Here is a 19595-nt window from a genome sequence, read left to right as displayed (position 1 = left end):
GTGATAGGTACCTATGGGGATCTGGGACATAAGCATGGCATTTCTTTAAACTCTTGCTTTTGTTTAAAAATACATGTGAATTTTGTATTGTACTCTCCATTTATTTTTAAATACAAGGCAAGGGTTTTGTTTTTTGTTTTTGTTTGGGGGTTTTGGGGTTTTTTTTTTTTTTTTCTTTTTTGTACCAGGGATTAAAACCCAGGAGCACTTAACCACTGAGCCACATCCCAGCCCTTTTTATGTTTTATTTTGAGATAGGGTCTCACTAAGTTGCTTAGGGCCTCGCTAAATTGCTGAGCCTGGCTTTGTACTCATGATCCTCCTGTCTCAGCCTCCTGAACCTCTGGGATTACAGGTGTATGCCACTTTGCCCAGCAAGAGCATGGTTTTTGATTACTTACTAATTCAATAAAATGACACTTCAAGAAAATATTGATTACATAATTACTATGTAACCTAGGGTGACCCTATCACACTGTCCAAGACCTCCACAAATATGAGCAAACCTTTATGAGGAGAAAAATAAGGAGAATGTCCATTTTGTTCACTGCTATATTCCTAATACCTAAATATATTCCTAATACGGAAATGGTATTAGGTAAATGGTACCTGACTTATAGCAGGTGTTCAATAAGTGTTTATTAAATAAACAAATACTGAGCATGAAATGATATGACCCAGATATTCTAGAAAGTGATATGAGCAGATGGCTGTTAGATTATTCCAGAGATACAACCCAGGAGAGAAAAGATTTGGCCCTTCAAGTATCTGCTGCCAGACAAGCCTACATACTGAATGAAATATATCCATATCCCTTTATTATTAATTCACCCACTTGTGACATCAGAGCCCACCTGGAGATTTAAGAGGAACTGCCATGGTTACAGGACAGAAATAGATCTCTGGTTGCCTCAGGATTAATCTCAAAGAATGATAAACAAGCCAGGTACAGAGGTGCATGCCTATAATCCCAGAAACTCTGGAGGCTGAGGCAGGAGGATTACAAGCTTGTGGTCACCCCCAGCAATTTAGCAAGGCCCTAAACAACTTTGCAAAATCCTGTGTCAAAATAAAAAATAAAAATGACTGTAAATATATCTCAGTGGTAAAGCACCCCTGAGTTCAATTCCCAGTACTCTGCACCTGCCCCTGCCAAAAAAACAAAAACAAAAACAAAAAAACAGTAAACTAGTCACTTGGAAAGTTATAGATAAAAGCAGGTACTTTATTGCTAAACAAGCAAAAAAAAAAAATAAAAAAAATAGAGCTGCTCTTGAAAGGGCCAATTCTCATAATATTTATTTAGAAAATTCCATCTCCTAAGTCCCGCCCCCCACAAATGAATCACTCCCTCCTCCTTGCTTTTTTTTTGGTTATCCCCTGTAATCGGGTCCTGACTGACAGCTCGTTCCCAACCACACATATCCAGCTCTCATTCCTGCCTCTCTGCTTCTCTCTTCCCTTCACCTGTCACCCATCCTAGCTTCTGAAATGCCACGGTCTTTCAGACTGGGAGTCTTATTTCTTTCACTTATATGCACCATTCATATTGACTGCCATCTTTAGCCAGAGCCTTAGAAGTAGTATGTTTTATGCTGTCTTAGTGTTTCCATTAATTCTTTCATATGTCTTATAACTATATTGGATGTACCAGGAGAACACAAAGCAGGAATCACATGTTAATTCTACTCTTATACTTTCCACAGAATCCCTGTACAATGTTGGAACATAATATATGGTCCAGTTGCTTGTTCACAGGTTGACACATGGTCATGGTCAAGGTCAAGGTCAGGGTCATTTCCCCTGCACCTCCTCACAGGGTTCACCACTAATTTCTCATGCATAAGAATTAATAGATGTCTGTTACAGTTCTGCAGAGTTCATGGCCCCAGAAAGGCCACAGCTGGAGGCCAATATGATATGCTCAGAACAGCTGATTCCAGGACTAAAAACCATAGTGGCTTTTAAGGACCACAGAGAAAATGAAAGATTTAAACAAATATTTTTCCTAGGGAGACCTCAGCCTCTAGAAGGGTTTCTGAGCTGCAAATGCAGCAAAAGAGATTAAAGTGGAAGAGAGTTTTCCTGGACAGAACAGGGCTTCGTTTACATTGAGAACCATGACCTCATTCTGAGGATTTCTGTACTTCTTTAATGTATTCTAAAAACTTGGATTCATTTTCCCAAATCTGAACCAAAAATAGCTTAAATACAACATGACTGGTGAACAGAAAGAAAGGATGGAAGGAGGTTAAGGAAGAGAGGAAAGGGGAGGCAGAGGAAGGGAAAAGAAGAAAAAGAAAGAACAAATAAAATATATTTTTTTAATTCCCACATGTTTTCTTTTGGGGTTTCATAGGTCAAAATTAGCAAAGTGGAGATTTTCTCATTTCTGTTGAGACTTACTTTTATGTTTCTCTTGTACCTTCCTCTCATGTGAGGCCCTAGGCAGAAAGGAGAGCCTAATGGGAAACAGAAGCCTCTTCTCATGCTGAGCAGAGGGTGTTGTAAGAGAAATGCTTTCCAGCAGGCTGTAACCACCTGGTATCCAATAAGAGCTTCCTGAGCACAAGGACAAGTTGTTTTGTTTCCCTAAGGACTGTCCTCTCTGGCACAGGCTAAACATCACTGTCACAAACAGTGTGGTCATCAAGGGACAAAAACCTGCAAAGATGACTATATTGAACAGGGGAAGTAAGACAATAAAAAGCCATAGATATGATCAAGTTCTTAGTTTTTCTAAAAAAATGGAGAAGAGGCCATGTCTACCATATGTAAGGCAATACCTGCTCCCCCAAATCACTTACTGATGATACAGGTGATGTGGTGGATTGAACATAGGTGTTATTCTATTTTCTCCCCAACTCCTATTAAGATGAAAGTAAAGGAATAAGATGATGTAAATCCACAAGGACAAGATAATGGGGGAGGAAATAAAAGTAGAAAAGAAATGTTGACAAATGTTTGGCAGATGAGAGCAGGTGGAAAAGAGGTAACTGATTTTCTACAATACAGTGGCTAAAATATCAGCGCTAATGACAACAAGCCATTTCATTAAAGGGTTCAAGGACTGAAAACTACATTGGTAAAGCAAAAGGTTAAACTGAAGTATGGTGCTTAGAGCTGCAGGATGGGGTGAAAACTTAGGTATCTAATTTCTTTTAAAAAACTTAGGTATCTAATTTATTTTAAAAAAGAAATTAGAAACCTAAGTTTTCCCTGTACCCTCCACGTGAGAGGCCCTGATTCATCTGTCATTCTGGGAGAAGGGGAGTTTGGGAAACCACATTCAGAGGTATCAAACACAGCAAAGAGCAGGAGAATGACCAATTTGTAAACAAAGTCAGTATCTGTGGCCTCTTCTTTGAGGCTGGTCTGTTTGCCTCCTGGATATGACTCCCTGACTCCCCACCCACCAGCTTAGAGAATGTTGACAGTCTATACTCCCTTCCACTGAGAGACAGGTGATTCTCTGGGAAGGAAAAGCTTCAAAGAAAAATCTACCTACAGACATTGACATTTGGTAATCCCACAGTGCAAAGGTCTACAGAGAAGCCCACTGTGCAACAAGCCCTGTTCATTCCTGGCATTACCAAACAGCTTTATAGTATCTCTCTACTAACATGAGATATTTGAGTAAAGAGAGAAACAAATATAAGCAAAGATAGTCAAGGAACCTATGATTAATACCTAAGAGACATATGTCTTCAAGGGAGGACATATCCTTGAAGAATAGGATGTCATGTAAGAGAAACAGATAACAACAATAACAACAACAATATTAATTGAACACATTAAGTATCAGGCATGCTTTAAAACTAACTTGATTCTCAGGATGGAGGAATGTGATAAACATCATCATCTAAAGTACATGTATAAAGACATGAATTGGTGTCAAATACTTTATGTACAACCAGAGATATGAAAAATTGTGCTGTGTACATATAATAAGAATTGTAATGCATTCTGCTGTCATTTATTTTTTTAAATCAATAAAAAAATTAACTTGATTCTCATAATATACATTAATCCTTACTTAATGCCCGTGAGTTTAGTATAGTTAATGCCCCCATTTTATACAGTAAACTAAAACATAACAACAAACTTGCCAAAAGTTATTCAACTAGAAAGGAATGTATGTGGTATTTGAATCACTGATTTTAACAACTGCCTCCTAAAAGATCTCTTGAGAAAATACTTGGAACAATTCAAGTATTCAATCCAAGAATATAAGAGAAAAGATAAGAAAATTAGAGGATCAATCTAGAGGTTCAACATCTGAGAGACAGGTGCATAAAGAAGAAGAGAAAATGGTAGAAATTATTTTTAAACAGTACAATAACATTTCCTGACACTTAAATGAAATGAGTTTTCCAATTAAATGGTTTCACAATTAATGGATAAAAAACAAAAACAAAACCAATACCAAAACCCAGCATAGTAAAAATCTATAACTCCAGAGATAACATCCTAAAAACTTCGGGGGTAACTAAAGGAAGTCAATTATTAAAGATTGGAATTAAAACAAACAAACAAAAAAGATTAGAATTAAAAATGGCATCAGACTTCAATAGGGATCCTGGAAGCTAGAATTTCAAGGTCTTCTGGAATTTGAATGAAAATATATCCAACCTAATATTCCATATCCAGCCAAATCATGAATCTAGTGTGAGATGTAGAAAGTATATGAAATTGTAGCAAGGGTCACCTGCAGGAGGGCAACTGAGGGTCAGGAAAGATTTACTTTTCACTATATAGCATTTTGTTCTGCTTCAATGTTTACAATTTGTTTTATTATATATTTTTTAATTTTAAAAACTTTTTTAAGGGATGCTATAATTTACTAGATTGAGGAACCACTCATTAAATAATAATGTTCTTGGGTTATGTCTTGTCCCTCTACCATAAGCATGAAGTACACTGGATCTGTGAAAAGGTAAATCAGCCAGACTGGTTTGCTGCTCTCATGGAAATGCAAAGATCATCTGGGAGACAATCCCCTGGAAAGACAATCCCAAGACTCATAGTTAGATCATCTGAATAAATACATGAGAGAATGGATGAATGAAAGAGAGTGAAGCAACCATTTGAGTCATTGGGTGTGGATGAGTGACAGGAAGAAAGTAAAGTTAGAGGAAATTATTTGACATTACAAATCCTCTCTTGCTAAGATTTGGCATTTTCTGCAGGGATATATATATATTCAAAATAGGGAGCCAAATTGCAGTGCTGAGTCTATTCTTGCCATCTTCATTTGAGAAGCTGAAGTCTGGTTTAGCCCATTTCTCTGCATGCTGTCATTAAGTAGCATACAGATCAAGGTCTAGATTTTAATCAACATTATATGTCTCTAGGAGATAGGAGCTCTGAGATCTTCCTTGTGAGGTATGAGTTAAGTCTGATTATAGTTCTGCTCACACATCTGCTGTAAGAAGTATATTAAAGCTTACTGTAGTCTTTAGGAATTTAATACACTAGTGATTTTCAAGGCATTTTAAAAGACTTTGTTAAATGAATGGTATGATACATTTGGTCAGCTTTTCATGAATGCATTAGTAAGAATATATTCTGAACATTTCTCCTAAATGATCATAGGCTAGTAGCTTTAGTCTCTTGGAGAAATACTACCACATTCTTTAATGTTGAACACAAATGCTGTATGGGGAATTACTGTCCTTCACATTTTACCTGCTATAACCTTTGAAGATAATTTTGCCCCCCACCCCCAATCAGGATGGCAGAACTTTTGTAAAATTTCCCTGTAACATATTCCAGGAAAATGTATTACCAGAATGACATGAACAACGTTGTAGTTTACATAATTTGTAGAGCACAGGTCTCAAGTCACACTGTTAAGGGTTGAAATTTTGGTTCTATTAAGTATTAGCTCTTAGATATTAGCAAATTACTTAGCCTCTCTGAGTCTTAGAGTTTGCTGTACGTAAAAAGGCAAAATCCTGCCTCATAGGGTTATTCAAGTTACATGTATCCATCTCTTTGAAATTATTAAATGGAAACAAAATTGACTTTCCCAATTAGAATCCTAAAACAACAGCATCAAAATCAGCAGTAGTGGTAGTGCTATTTGTCCTGTTATACAACCAGAAAGGAATGTATCAAATGTGTACTGTCATTTTGATCCAGCTGGAGGTGATTTTGCTATGAGTAGAAAACTGCAGTGCCCTTGATTCTTTTTATTTGTTTCATGCCTTTTCTGTCCCTCCCTAAAAAGAGTGACTGAAAAGGCAGAAGAGACAAAGTTCAAACCAGTCATCTTCCCTTTGTTATTAGCTGTGGTAGGTAGAAAGGAGAGGATAAAGATAAAGACTGAATTTGAGCCCGGGCTCTTGGCACCAGCCTCAAGAATAACAAGGTGCTTAGCGGCTCAGTGAGACCCTGTCTCTAAATAAAATACAAAATAGGGCTAGGGATGGGGCTCAGTGGCTGAGTGCCCCTGAGTTCAATTCCCAGTACCCACCCCCCCCAAAAAAAAGACTGAATTTGAGGCTTTCATATATCAATGGATTTTAGTTATCAACAATCTCAATTTGTCATTGTAATGGATCTCTAACAATTGACTATTGCTCCCTCAGTAGTAAGTCTATTTTTAATTTTTCTCTTCTGTAAAAATCTCTGCCGAAAGTAATAAAAGATTTAGATTTAGAAAGTGCCTTAGCATTTGGAATGAGACCGAGACTATAAATAGATATGTCAATGAAATAGGTTAGGGTGAGATCTAGTTCTCTGAAGCCTCAGAATCAAAGACACACATTCTTTCTGATCTATACACTGGTACTAGCATGCATGCAGAGGTCTCTGTGCAGAGTGTTATGTGTGCGTTCCTCCATATGTAAGCATGAATACATGCATAGAGCATGTGAGCATACTATTTCAGGGAATAATTCCAAGGGCTGCTCTATTTTTTAAAGACCTGGCCTTTGTAGACAGGGATAACATCCTTACCCTGACAATTATTACTGGAAAAATCAGGATAAAGCCTTAATCCCATTGAGTGAACCCTCAGCCTATAGGACAGTGGCAAAGCTTACATGCTGACTATATGATCTTATTGACCTTATGAGAACTTCTCAGGAGGAAGGGAGCACAGTGATGTTCCAATCAGCCTGCAATGAGGTCAGCTTGGTGACTGGCTTGCTAAGCAGACAAGATGTCATTCATAGTCTGTGAAATGTCATCAGCTATAACTTATAGCTGCTAAAATTCTAACCTGTTCTTCAAGATCTAGAATAAATATTTCCTTTTCTTTGGAGCCATTCTGATCATCCTAGTGATCTTCCTCCTTGAATTCCTAGAGCATTCTCTGACCTTCACACAATATTGATCACACATTGCCTTGAACTGGGTTTGGTGGGTGCCTATTTTGTCTCTTTATTAGACCATAGTCTCTTCATAGACAAAAGACAATGTCATTCATTTTTTAATTCCCAGCAGCACCTAATATATGGTATAACAGGAGTGCCACTTATATTTGTTGAACCAATGTGCACTCCTGGATACTCTGCTGTGGATATCAATTGTCAATGTCAGAAGCACTGAAAATAAGGTGTTAGTTTAAAGGAAATGTTGGAAAAATCAGTATCCCTGAATATATTATGACACAAAGTAATAAAAAATTGGATATAGTCAGACACAGTGACACACACCTGTAATCCCAGTGGCTTCGGAGGCTGAGACAGGAGAATTGGGAGTTCAAAGCCAGACTCAGCCATGGCGAGGTACTAAGCAACTCAGTCTCTAAATAAAATACAAAATAGGGCTAGGGATGTGGCTCAGTGGTCGAGTGCCTCTGAGTTCAATCTCTGGTACTTCTCCCCCCAAACTGGATGCTAACAGACCTGTCAAGATCTTGGAACAGTTTTGCTATGATTTCAGATTCTGAGTGAGAATAAGAGAATATGAACAACTTGATATGTTTCAGCAAACTAGTTTTAATAGAAAGTTGACCTGAAGACAAGACAGTGAGAACCTACTAGTTTGAGTTTCTAGATTATATACAGTGAGGACAGTCCAGAATTTTATAATTCAAGATAAAATGCTGACCTACATCAAAGACCAAACTTCAATATTTGAAGGACCTTGACAGTTCTTTTACTGATTCCTTAGCTTCTCAACTCTCTGGGACAGAATTTTGTCCCTTCTATTTTCACCTGTTCTTATCATCTGCCTAGAGATAATACTTCATAGCATCTGAGTAATTGGTGTTTTTTTTTCCATAATAAATTCTGCAATTAACTTTTGTTCAAATAACTTTTTAAGGTTTTTGGTCTTATACAAAGCAAATATCTGCTTCAGTTTTAAAAAGGTAAAACAGTGACCTCAAGTCATTCATTAAAAGTCATTAAAATAGTATATGTTATTTCCTGGATAAGGTTCCTCCCAAATACCTGATAATATTTCCTAAGATTTCCATGGGTCCTTGAAAGGACCTGCATATAGTTGGAAACTTCATATATAATAGCAAATTGTAACAAAATGCTTATTGAACTTAAATACAAGATAGTCTATAATTCTTTGTCAATTATAATCCTCGTTAGGAATTGCACGGTGAGACATTGGCTAATCCTTCCTAAGTAAATTCTGCCCCCTTGTGGATTAAAATATGCACAGATAGGAAAGAAATGCTATAGTTGCTTGGGCTAGTTCCTTTTAGTGCTTTCAAGGAGCCCTTCAACAGTCCTTGAAAGCCCTGTGAACAATGAATGACCCTTTGTATTCATTGTGTAAAAGCTCAAAGATGTTGATGAATCATGTTGAAAGATAATAATATGTACTTGTATTTTCTACATTGCACCACATTCAACTAGAACAGTACCTTTGAATATACCGGGAACTCAATAAATATTCCATAGTGAGAAAACATTTTGAATATTCATTCAACATACATATATATAAGGATCCTCTTCCCTGACATACCCCTACATGAATGACTCTCTAGATAATATAGCTCATTCTTCTCTCAGACGGGACTGTTACCAAGTCTATCAATATATTAATTCCAGACTGGGGATAGCAGCTCAGGGATAAATGGCTAGTCTGCGCATGTGCAAGACCTTAGATTTGACCCCCAGCACTGAAAAACGAACAAACAAAACCAACCAGAACAACAAAATCACATTAGCCAAAATAACGTAAGTCTTTTGTAAGAGAATCACATAATTTCAGAACTGAAAAGTGGTATTGGAGATTTCCCTGTTTTTCATTTTGTGGTTGAATCTGTTATGCCATCTGGGTCCAATTCTACCCTAAGGAACAAAACTCAATAAGCTTTTTACTTTTTTTATAACCTTTTAAATGTTAGAAGGCAGCTACCACATTGGCCTTTAGTCTTCCATCTTCGATTGACCTAAAATTAAGTCAACAATTCCTACTATGACATGTTTTTCAGACCCCATCACTTCCTGGCAACAATCCTCTGAAAGCCAACTTTGTCAATGCCTCTCACAGTTTTTTGAGAGGCAAATATATTTTTGAAATATATTTCAAGTGTTTCCAATAAGGTTAGCTCTGCTACCTAGGTCTGTGTATCAACATTTAATAAAAATTATATGTTTCCAACCTACAATTTCAAGGTAAAGACAAAGACTTTTGGCATGGGAAAGAGTAGAATCAAACTTTGGAGGGCTGGGGATGTGGCTCAAGCGGTAGCATGCTCGCCTGGCATGCATGTGCCCCAGGTTCGAGTCTCAGCACCACATACAAACAAAGATGTTGTGTCTGCCAAAGACTAACTAAATAAATAAATAAATAAAAATTCTCTTTCTCTCTTTCTAACTTTGGAGGTGGTGCCTATCTCCACAATGCCTCCCATTGGCCATGTGGCCTCAGTTGTGTGGCCTCAGTTTTAAATTAACACCTTAATTTAACAATAAATGAATTAAATGAAAGGTATTATTAACCATAGCTTTCCAAGAATTTGAGGGAGAAAGAGAGAATGTTATCATCTTTGTATTCCCATCTTCATCCATACCTGATAGGTGAAGAACCTGTCTCTCGGTCTCTTGATCTATAAAATGAGAGAGGTCAATTAGAAAACTTCCAAAGTCCCTTGTATTTTTCTGATTGACATGTGATGATTTTGATTCTCCTGGGGCTTTCTCAAGTATCTGTGTAAAAGCAAAACACAGGAAACTTTTTTTCTATTCAGGAAAGTGAACTGTACCAAGTTCACTAGGAAAAGGATTACCACTGAGTCCAAGGAGGAGCTTCCACACTTTAATTGCTGTTAGACAATGCTCTTCTGTATATGACACAGGTGTATGGCACAGCTCCTACATCTGTCATCGGATAATCCATCATGATCAATAATTTTGTTACTTGGTCTACATAGCCTAGTAAACAACAACTCAAATCTAAAAAATGAGGGCTGGGAGTGTGGCTCAGGTGGTAGTGCGCTCGTCTGGCATGCGTGCGGCCCGGGTTTGATCCTCAGCACCACATACAACAAAGATGTTGTGTCCGCCGAGAACTAAAAAATAAATATTAAAAAAAAATTCTCTCTCTCTCTCTCTCTCTCCTCTCTCACTCTCTCTTTAAAAATAAAATAAAATAAAATAAAAAATAAAAAATGAACCCACCCATTCCTAAATTGCACTAAGCACCGTGGCTTCTCCTAAGTGGAGCCTTGGGAGGGTTTGGTTCCTGTGCTGATGAGGGCAATGCTGTAGGATCCCTTCCTTGGGAAGAATAAACATGGAGAGTTCCAGTAAGTTGTGCACTCTCAGCATCCAGTAAGTATTTGAGAAGTGGAAGAATTATCTGTTAGGGAACTATGAGAGAAATAGATTATTTAAAGGCAGCATCTTAGTTTCTGTTAAAAAGTACCCCTGCTTCATCTATTTGAAGGAGGTCTTGAAGGCTCAAGAGAATCTTTATTTTTTATTTTTTTTTTATAAAGAGAGAGAGAGAGAGAGAGAGAGAGAGAGAATTTTTAATATTTATTTATTTTTTAGTTCTCGGCGGACACAACATCTTTGTTGGTATGTGGTGCTGAGGATCGAACCCGGGCCGCACGCATGCCACGCGAGCGCGCTACCGCTTGAGCCACATCCCCAGCCCCTCAAGAGAATCTTTAATAAAATATTATTCTCTAAACTTTTGGAAACTAAAACCTTAAACTAATCTTAACAGAATATAAGCAATGATCATATGAGAAAAAGTCCCCTTTTTTAGCAGATATGAGCAGGAGAGGGAGCTCATATTTTGTGGGGAGCCTCCTGTGTGCCATTCCTGTGCTAGGTGCTTTTACCTCAATGGCTTTCTGAATTCCCATTTTGTAGATTATAACAGTAAGGCTCAGAGAGGGTAATTCTCCCGAGTCCTTTGTTAAGTGCCTAGTTGCATGCAAAAGCCCCACTTAGGGAAAGCCTGCAGCTTCCTCAAAGGCATTTTGCATGTACACCAGGAGGCAATTCTCAATGGTACAAGAAAAATCCTAGATGCCAATGGAGACCCTTCCCTTACTTGCAGGTCTGCCACTAACTAGCTTTGCAACTTGACATTTAATCATCTGGGCAGGAATTTCCTGGTAAGTTAAATTGATTATCTCTAAGGTATTTTTAAACAAAGATGACTCTTTCAGTGCCCAAGGAATCCTAGGCTCATTATTGGTAGTCAGCCTGTCCCTTCCCTCTTACCCACTAGATGGCAGACACATGCCAAGCATACCCATGAATGCTGCGAAGCCTAGGAGTTAAACACAGATGCCAGGCCCTGTCTACTTAGGCTATTGAACAAGGATACATGTGAACTTCAAAAAGACTACATAAGGGTCATAGAAATCTGCAGAGGGACTGGGGTTGTGGCTCAGTGGTAGAGTACTTGCCTAGCATAAGTGAGGCCCTGGGTTCAATCCTCAGCACCACATGAATAAACAAATAAAGCAAAAAATCCATTGACAACTAAAAATATTTTTAAAAAAGAAAAAAAGAAAGAAAAAGAAATCTGCAGAGCTACTGGTGGCCTCTTAAGTGTCTAGGGAGCTGAGGTTCAGAGAAGACTATAGATTCATAAGCTCTGGTTGAGGCGCCCTGCCTTGGTAAAATCATTTGTATTCACAGAAGAGCCCCTCTCAGCACTGCTGTATTTAATTCTGGAAATGGTATAAATAGAATCTGGCACTCTGTCAAAGCATACCACCCACCACTATGTTCCAGTTCTTTGGGGACATGAACCAAATCTGAGTCTTTGATTCCCTCTAGTGGCCCAACTCAGCAAGTTTCATAGCTGATTTTTTTTTTTTTCATTTACTTATTCAGTGTATAGTAAGTACCTACTGTATGCACGAAATTGGCGCTAGGTTCTCTAGCCTTGCCCAGGGTTTACATCAGTGGTTTCATTTGAGCATTGTTGTGTTTGGTAGAGGTAGAAGTAGGATCTCCTTCTTACAAGCTTACTTTAGTATAATGCAAACTGGCAAATTTCTCAGTTGCTCTGTAGCTTCTTTATGGGATTGAAGGAGAATGTGTTATTCTATAGATTATTTCTGCTCTTAATGAGTTCTTAGGACTTTGAACGAACTCTTTTACCCCTGTGTCTTAATTTGCTTTTTGGTAAAACAGTTGTGTGGGTTAGATTCAAATCAATTCAATAAATATTTCTTGAATACCTGCAGTGTATTCAAACCTACAGGATAAAACCCCAAGTGAAAATATCCTATTAGTTCATAGAAAATTGTTCTGACATATGCAGTAAAAGGAAATTGAAAGTATTATTTCCATTTCAATTGCACCACATAAATTCAGCCAAATTAGGCCAACACACTGAATTCCTCCTATGGTCCTGCACTTTGCTTTGCATTTTTCCCAATAGAACTCAATGTTTGGGGTATGCATGATAAGAGGTGATATGAAACTAAAGTTGGGATCATTCTGGCTAACCTAAAAAAGTTGCAAACCAAGGAGAGGCTGGATGTTATTATAGGCAGCCCCTGAATCAAAGTGAATGATAGAACCAGGCTGAACTACTCATTACAAAATAGGCAGCAAATTTTGGGTGGAACAGTCACCAATTACTTCCAAATAACCAATAGCTGGTCGACAGGTACTGTTTACAATACTTACACCCTGCCCCCGTCCCTTTCCTTCTCTGGGATTTTGATCCATAGAATAGGAAAAACTATTCAGTTGAAGAATCAATTGAAGCATTTGACCTGCAGGAACAAATTTTTTAATTGATCCAGTGTTTTGTCATATTATTTTATCAGTCTTTAATGCTGTAGATTTAATAGTCAACAATGCCTTACTTATATAAGCTGCCTTATTTAGTCAGGTAATAAGAGAGATTAATAGGAAAGAGGAGAGAAGATGAATTTGGAGTCTCTTAGTTCAGGTCACTATAACCAAGCACCAGTGCTGAGTGATTTATAAATAACAGAAATTTATTTCTCACAATTCTGAGGCTATTCATCTAAGACCAAGGTACCAGGGGATGAGGATATAGTTCGTTGTAGAGTTATTGCCTAGAATGTGTAAGGCTCTGGGTTTGAACCCCAGCACCGCCCCACACAAACACACACACAAATCAAAGTGCTGGTAAATATAATGTCTGATGAGGGCTTCCTCACTCACAGACCACCATCTTGTTTCTGTGTCCTCACATGGTGAAAGGACCCATGGAACTCTCTGGGTTTTCTTATAATGACACTAATTGCATCCCACCCTCATAGCCTAACCACCTTCCAAAGACCCTGGCTTCAAATACCATCAATTGGGGGTTAGATTTCAACACAGGCATTCAGGTGAGGATATAAACAACCAGTCTATAGCCAAGTCTTAGGTTACTTATAGCTTATAGGAAACCACTGCTATAAAAAGATGAAAGTGGTTTAAAAAAGAGAAAGAAAGAAAGAAAAGTGGAATTGAATTCCTATTGGCCAAAGGATATTGTATGAATAGAGGACATGCTTCAACTGGGGTAACTTGGAATTTTGTTTTGAATAGAAAGATTTGATTTTGTGGAGAGGGTGTGCTGGGGATTGAACTCAGGGACGCTTGACCATTGATTGAATCACTCCCAAGCCCCATTTTGTATTTTATTTAGAGACAGGGCCTCACTGAGTTGCTAAGCACCTCGCCATTGCTGAGGCTGGCTTCGAACTCAGTATCCTCCTGCCTCAGCCTCTGGAGCCGCTGGGATTACAGGCGTGTGCCACTGCGCCCAGCTTGTTTGATATTTTGAAATCATACAACATGAAACTAGAAAGAAGTTGAAAGAACAAAATAATATGTTACTAAGAGAAACAGGAACTCTCTGTAAAAGCTCTTTTGTTCCTGGAGGCATTCTTGTACTACAAAGAGGTCTGAGAGTAAGCTGCCATTAATAAGAGTCTAAGGAGTGACCTGGAAACCCAACATGGTGTGGAGCCAGTTTGGTGGGGGTGGGATATCAACCCCTGCCTTCCCCTCTCCCACATAGGGTGTTCCTGTGAAATGACCAAGGAAACTCAAGGGATCTGAAAAAGTTTATCCCAGGCACAACTGATAGAACAGGAGTGTTTCCAAGAGCTTTTTATATGAGGCACACGAGAAATGAAAGATGAAGAAATAAGCAATGCCCAGGGTCATGCAACTTCCTCTAACGTAATTGAGGGTAGGCACTATTTGGGGAGCTGTATGGGTTTCTGCAGTATAAGGAGAGGTGCTATGGTCAGGGAAAGTGCTCAGGGCAGCTTCATGGACAGTTCTACCTAGATATTGCAATGAACTTAAACCCAGATTCAGTGTCTACCCTCCCCACTTCACCCCAAAATAAAACACATCATTGTGCTCCTAACTTTCCTAGTACTGCTAATGCAATCATCATCCAACCAGTCACACAAGCTTGAAAACAATCTCAGGTTTTGAATCTTTTTTTTTCCCTTATAATGACACTAATTGTATTCCCAAAGTCTCTACCCTCATAGCCTAAACACTTTCCAAAGGCCCCATCTTCAAATACCATCAATTGGGGGTTAGGTTTCAACACGGGCATTAGGGTGAGGATATAAACAGCCAGACTATAGCCAAGTCTTAGATTGCTTATAGGAAACCATAAACTGCTTAATTCTAACCAGTCGCTCTATTCAATAGTTTTGACTTCCACATTGCTTCTCAGATCTGTCTTTTATTTTTTACCACATTTACTACCTATCTTTCACCTGAAAAAATTAATAGCTTTCTCACAAAGACATGTCTCAGTATCTCCCCTTTCACTGTGTGCTCTTACAGCTCCTAAACCTCTCTTCCTCAAGCAAGCCAGGGATTATGTCACCATGCCCACTGTGGCAGGTAAGACCTTTTATCACATAAACTGCCCCATTACCTTTCCAGTTTAATTTATTACTGCTTTCTATACTTATTCTTCACATCAGCCAAGCTAAACTATTTATTACCATTACTGATATCCTCCTCCCTACTCTGCCTCTATTCCCATAATTTCCCCTTCCCACATCTCAATACCTTTTTCATGCTCTATTCTTATCTAGGTGAATTTCATTTATCAAAGCCCATGTCAAATACCACCTTTTTGTGTTATGAATGTATGTATGTATGTATGTATGTATGTATGTATGAATGTATGTATTTTGGTACCATTGAACCCAGGGGCACTTAACCACTGAGCCACATCCCCAGCCCTTTTATGTATTTTATTTAGAGACAGGTTCTCATTAAGTTGCTTAGGACCTCACTAAGTTGCTGACGCTGGGTTTGAACTCACCATCCTCCTGTCTCAGCCTCCAGAGCAGCTGGGATTAGAGATATTCACCACTGCACACAGCCCTTTTTGTGTTTTTTGAGACAGTGTCTTATTATGTTGTCTAAACTAATCTTAAACTTCTGAGCTCAAGTGATCCTCTTGCCTCTTAAGGTTAGAATTATGGGCATGTGCCACCATGCCCTGATGAAATACCACCTTCTTAAAAATATAACCAATTGCTTTGTATTTAGAGCCACTAAGTGTTAAACACCACATCAGGTGACTTGCACATAGTATTTCTAATATTTACAAAACCCTTGAAAGGATTGGGGGTGTGGCTCAGTGGTAGAATGCTTGCCTAGCATGCATGAGCCACTAGGTTTGATCCTCAGCACCACATAAAAATAAAATAAAGATATTGTGCCCACCTACAACTAAAAATAAATATTAAAAATCCCTTGAAAGAGTTAAGCTTTTCTTAAATCCTATAATCAATTGCCTATGATTTTTCTCTCCTAAATTTGCATAGTCCTTTGATCATGAATAATTTTCCTTTAGATTATAATTTTTTTAGTTGTCTCTTTATTCTTTTAAATTTATGCTACTGGTCAGCAGCAATTATTAGGGATTTAAAGGAATTCATTTGCAAAGTGACAAGGTCACTTCTAGGTTTTTTGAGGTGTTTTTTGTTGTTGTTGTTGTTTTTCAGCTTCAAGTGACATTGAATTCTATAACTTAAAGAATAGGGCTTGTTCTGGGCGTGGTGGTACACACCCATAATCCCAGAGGATTGAGGCAGGGGGATTGTATGTTCTAGCCAGGCTCAGCAACTAAAGCAGACCCTAAGCAACTGAGCAAAAATTCTGTATCAAAGTTAAAAACAAAAAACAAAAAACAACGCCATGGTAAAGGGCCCCTGGAGTCAATCCCAGTACCAAAAAAAAAAAAAAATCAGGAGTTACTGGGCAATTTAGTACATGATTTCTATGAACATCATCCATTGGAAGCCTCTGCTAGTAGAAAACAGAAAGATCAAAAGACACAGTTGTTGACTTGAGATATTCCACTGTTGATAAACATCCAGTAAGAGCTGGGCACAGTGGCACATGCTTGTAATTGCAGATACTGTGAAGGCAGGAGGATTACAAGCTTGAGGCCAGCTTGTAAGCAAGATCGTGTCTCAAAACAAAATAAAAAGCGCAAGGCCCTGGGTTCAATCCCTAGCACCACAAAAATAAAAAAATAAATAAAAATAAAAGGGCTGGGAATGTAGCTCAGTGGTAAAGTACTTGCTTAGTGTGCATGAGACCCTAGGTTCAATTCCCAAAACTGCAAACAAACAACAACAATAAACACCCCCCCCCCCCACACACACACCAAAAAACAAAACAAAACAAAAAAAAACCCAGTAAGGTAGTAAGGGAAGAATGTAATCAGGGAGGTTAAAAAATATGAATGATGGAGCTGGGGTTATGGCTCAGTGGTAGAGCACTTGACTAGCACGTGTGAGGCATTGGGTTCGATTCTTAGCACCGCATGAAAACAAATAAATAAGTAAAATATAGGTCTATCAATAACTAATAAAAAAATATGAATGAGGGTTATGGATGTAGGTTGGCGAAGAAGCACTTGCTTAGCATGTGTCAGTTCTGGGTTCAATCCCCAGCACTACCAAAAAAGAAGGTTCATGAATTCCATTAACAGAGGGTCCAGTGGTATGAGATAACAGGACTTCTAGTACTTCTCATCTAGGATTTTCCCACACCCTTGACTTGTACCTTGCACATAGGAACACCAGTAATTACTTGTTGTGATATTTGCTCCCCACACATTGCCTTCCAGTTTCTGCATTACTCATTAAAGTTTCCCTCTTCCAGTTTCCTATTATGTTGGAACCTTGGGAACTCACACTGAGATCAAGAGAGTGGCAGAGGAAAAGGTCACTTTGCCCTGCCACCATCAACTGGGGCTTCCAGAAAAAGACACGCTTGATATCGAATGGCTGCTCACTGATAATGAAGGAAACCAAAAAGTAGTAAGTATACACCTGGCTAGAGTCTTCCCTCTCCCTTGTCCCCCTACTTTGGCCTTTCCTCAATCTTCCTGTTTTTTTCATTTGGTATGAAAAAGCTTGGATCGCTTTTTCATCTCCACTTATAGTTGAAAGACTTTATGTACAAAACTAGAGAGGGTCTGGGATTGTGGCTAAGAGGTAGAGCACTCATCTAGCATGCATGAAGCACTGGGTTCCATCCTCAGCACCTCATAATATGATGCCCACATACATAACTAGCCAGCAAGAGAATTGATATTGGTTCTGGAGTTGGAAAATAAAAGAGCATGCCCTGGGTTTTTGGTATTCAATTAGAGTAGGACCATGAAGGACGTCTGGTTTCCCATACTTCTGGAGGTGAAAATGGTACTCATAGTGCTCTGAGGATCCACTGGGCTGCCTGTAATTAGAGAATGACAACTAAGTAACCTACCATTGTTATTCTTCCTGCCTTGTCTCCCATGCAGCCACAGTTCAATCAGGTTCCTACTATAACTACTATTCTCACCTCTGTTACTCTGTTTTGTTTTTGTACCAGACATTGAACCCAGGGGTCTTTACTACTGAGCCACATCCCCAGCCCTTTTTAAATATTTTATTTAGAAACAAGGCCTTGCTGAGTTGCTTAGGGCCTTACTAAATTGCTGAGGCTAGATTTGATCTTTTGATTCTCCTACCTCAGCCTTCTGAGCTATTGGGACTACAGGCAGGCACAACCTCACCCAGCACTCTTTTTATTATTGTTGTTGTTTTTGAAAGTGTATATTTTTGTTTAGAAGTTTGTGATTTTAAAAAATCTGTGACCCAATGTTATGGTTTGGATATAAGATGTCCCCCAAAACCTCCTGTGTTGTGAGGTGAAATGCTTAGTTTGTGAGAGCTGTAACCTAATCAGTCTATACTGGTTTGAATGGACTGACTGGGTGGTAACTGTAGGCAGGCATGGCATGGCTGGAGGAAGTGGGTCACTGGAGATGTGCCCTCCTCCTATGGCCCCTTTCCCTCTTTTTCTTCTTCCTGGATGCCATACCCTTCACCATGAACTTGGTAAATACTCTTTTCACTATATTTGAGTCAAGTTCCTGAGTTCTTTCTGACTAGGCCTGATTTGGACTTCCTCTTCTGTTCTTTCCTTCACCATTTCCCTCCTCTGTAATGTTCTGCCTCATCTTAGGCCAGAGCAATGCAATTGGCCTACCATGAACTGAACCTCCGAGCCAAAATAAACTTTTCCTCCTTTAAGTGGTCCTTGTTGGGTATTTTGGTCACAGCGTCAAAAGCTGACTTAGGAAAACTGATTTTAGAATTTTCTTCTTTATTTCAGAGCTTTGCTTCTTTCCCTGGTTAAAAAAATAAAATACAAATTTTTCTTTCCCACTCTGTATCTATACTACTCATTTCATAAGATCATTTATGCTATAAGAAGCCAAGGTTTTTCACTAACAATAAATTTCAGAATCACTGCTGGAGTTTAATCTGCTTAAGTAGCTGTCTACATCACCTTGTTATTTTGATTCTGATTGTCATTTTGTTCTCAGTGTACATCATCTTGAGATGATGTACACTCTGTAGGGCAAGGTCACCTTAACCTGAATAAACCTTAACATGTTTATTCCAACAACTTCTTGGTCAATCCTAGACATGATATTCTCAGTTCTGAATGAAGTTAATAAGAGCCATGTTCCTATAGTAAAAATCCAAGAACTTGGTAAATACTCTTTTCACTATACTTGAGTCAAGTTCCTGAGGTCTTTCTGACTAGGCCTGATTTGGACTTCCTCTTCTGTTCTTATAAAATCCATTTTGAGCAAGAGTCCTGCCAAGTCAGTTCAGTGATAAATTCTCATCC

At 38.6% G+C, this 19595-nt stretch overlaps 1 protein-coding gene across 1 annotated transcript in view; it reads left to right on the top strand.

Annotated features, from left to right (window-relative positions):
* The window catches only part of Clmp (CXADR like cell adhesion molecule), a 94456-nt gene that overhangs the window by 54311 nt on the left and 20550 nt on the right, over positions 1–19595 (top strand). The window contains exon 2 of the mRNA XM_026402718.2: positions 17571–17728. Coding sequence (XP_026258503.2) covers positions 17571–17728 — 158 coding nt within the window. The remainder of the gene's footprint in view (positions 1–17570; positions 17729–19595) is intronic.

Source organism: Urocitellus parryii, chromosome 4, assembly GCF_045843805.1.
Source record: "Urocitellus parryii isolate mUroPar1 chromosome 4, mUroPar1.hap1, whole genome shotgun sequence".
Lineage (NCBI taxonomy): Eukaryota > Metazoa > Chordata > Mammalia > Rodentia > Sciuridae > Urocitellus > Urocitellus parryii.
The sequence above is the reverse complement of the archived record's forward strand: the minus strand, read 5'-3'. Positions and strand labels throughout refer to the sequence as shown.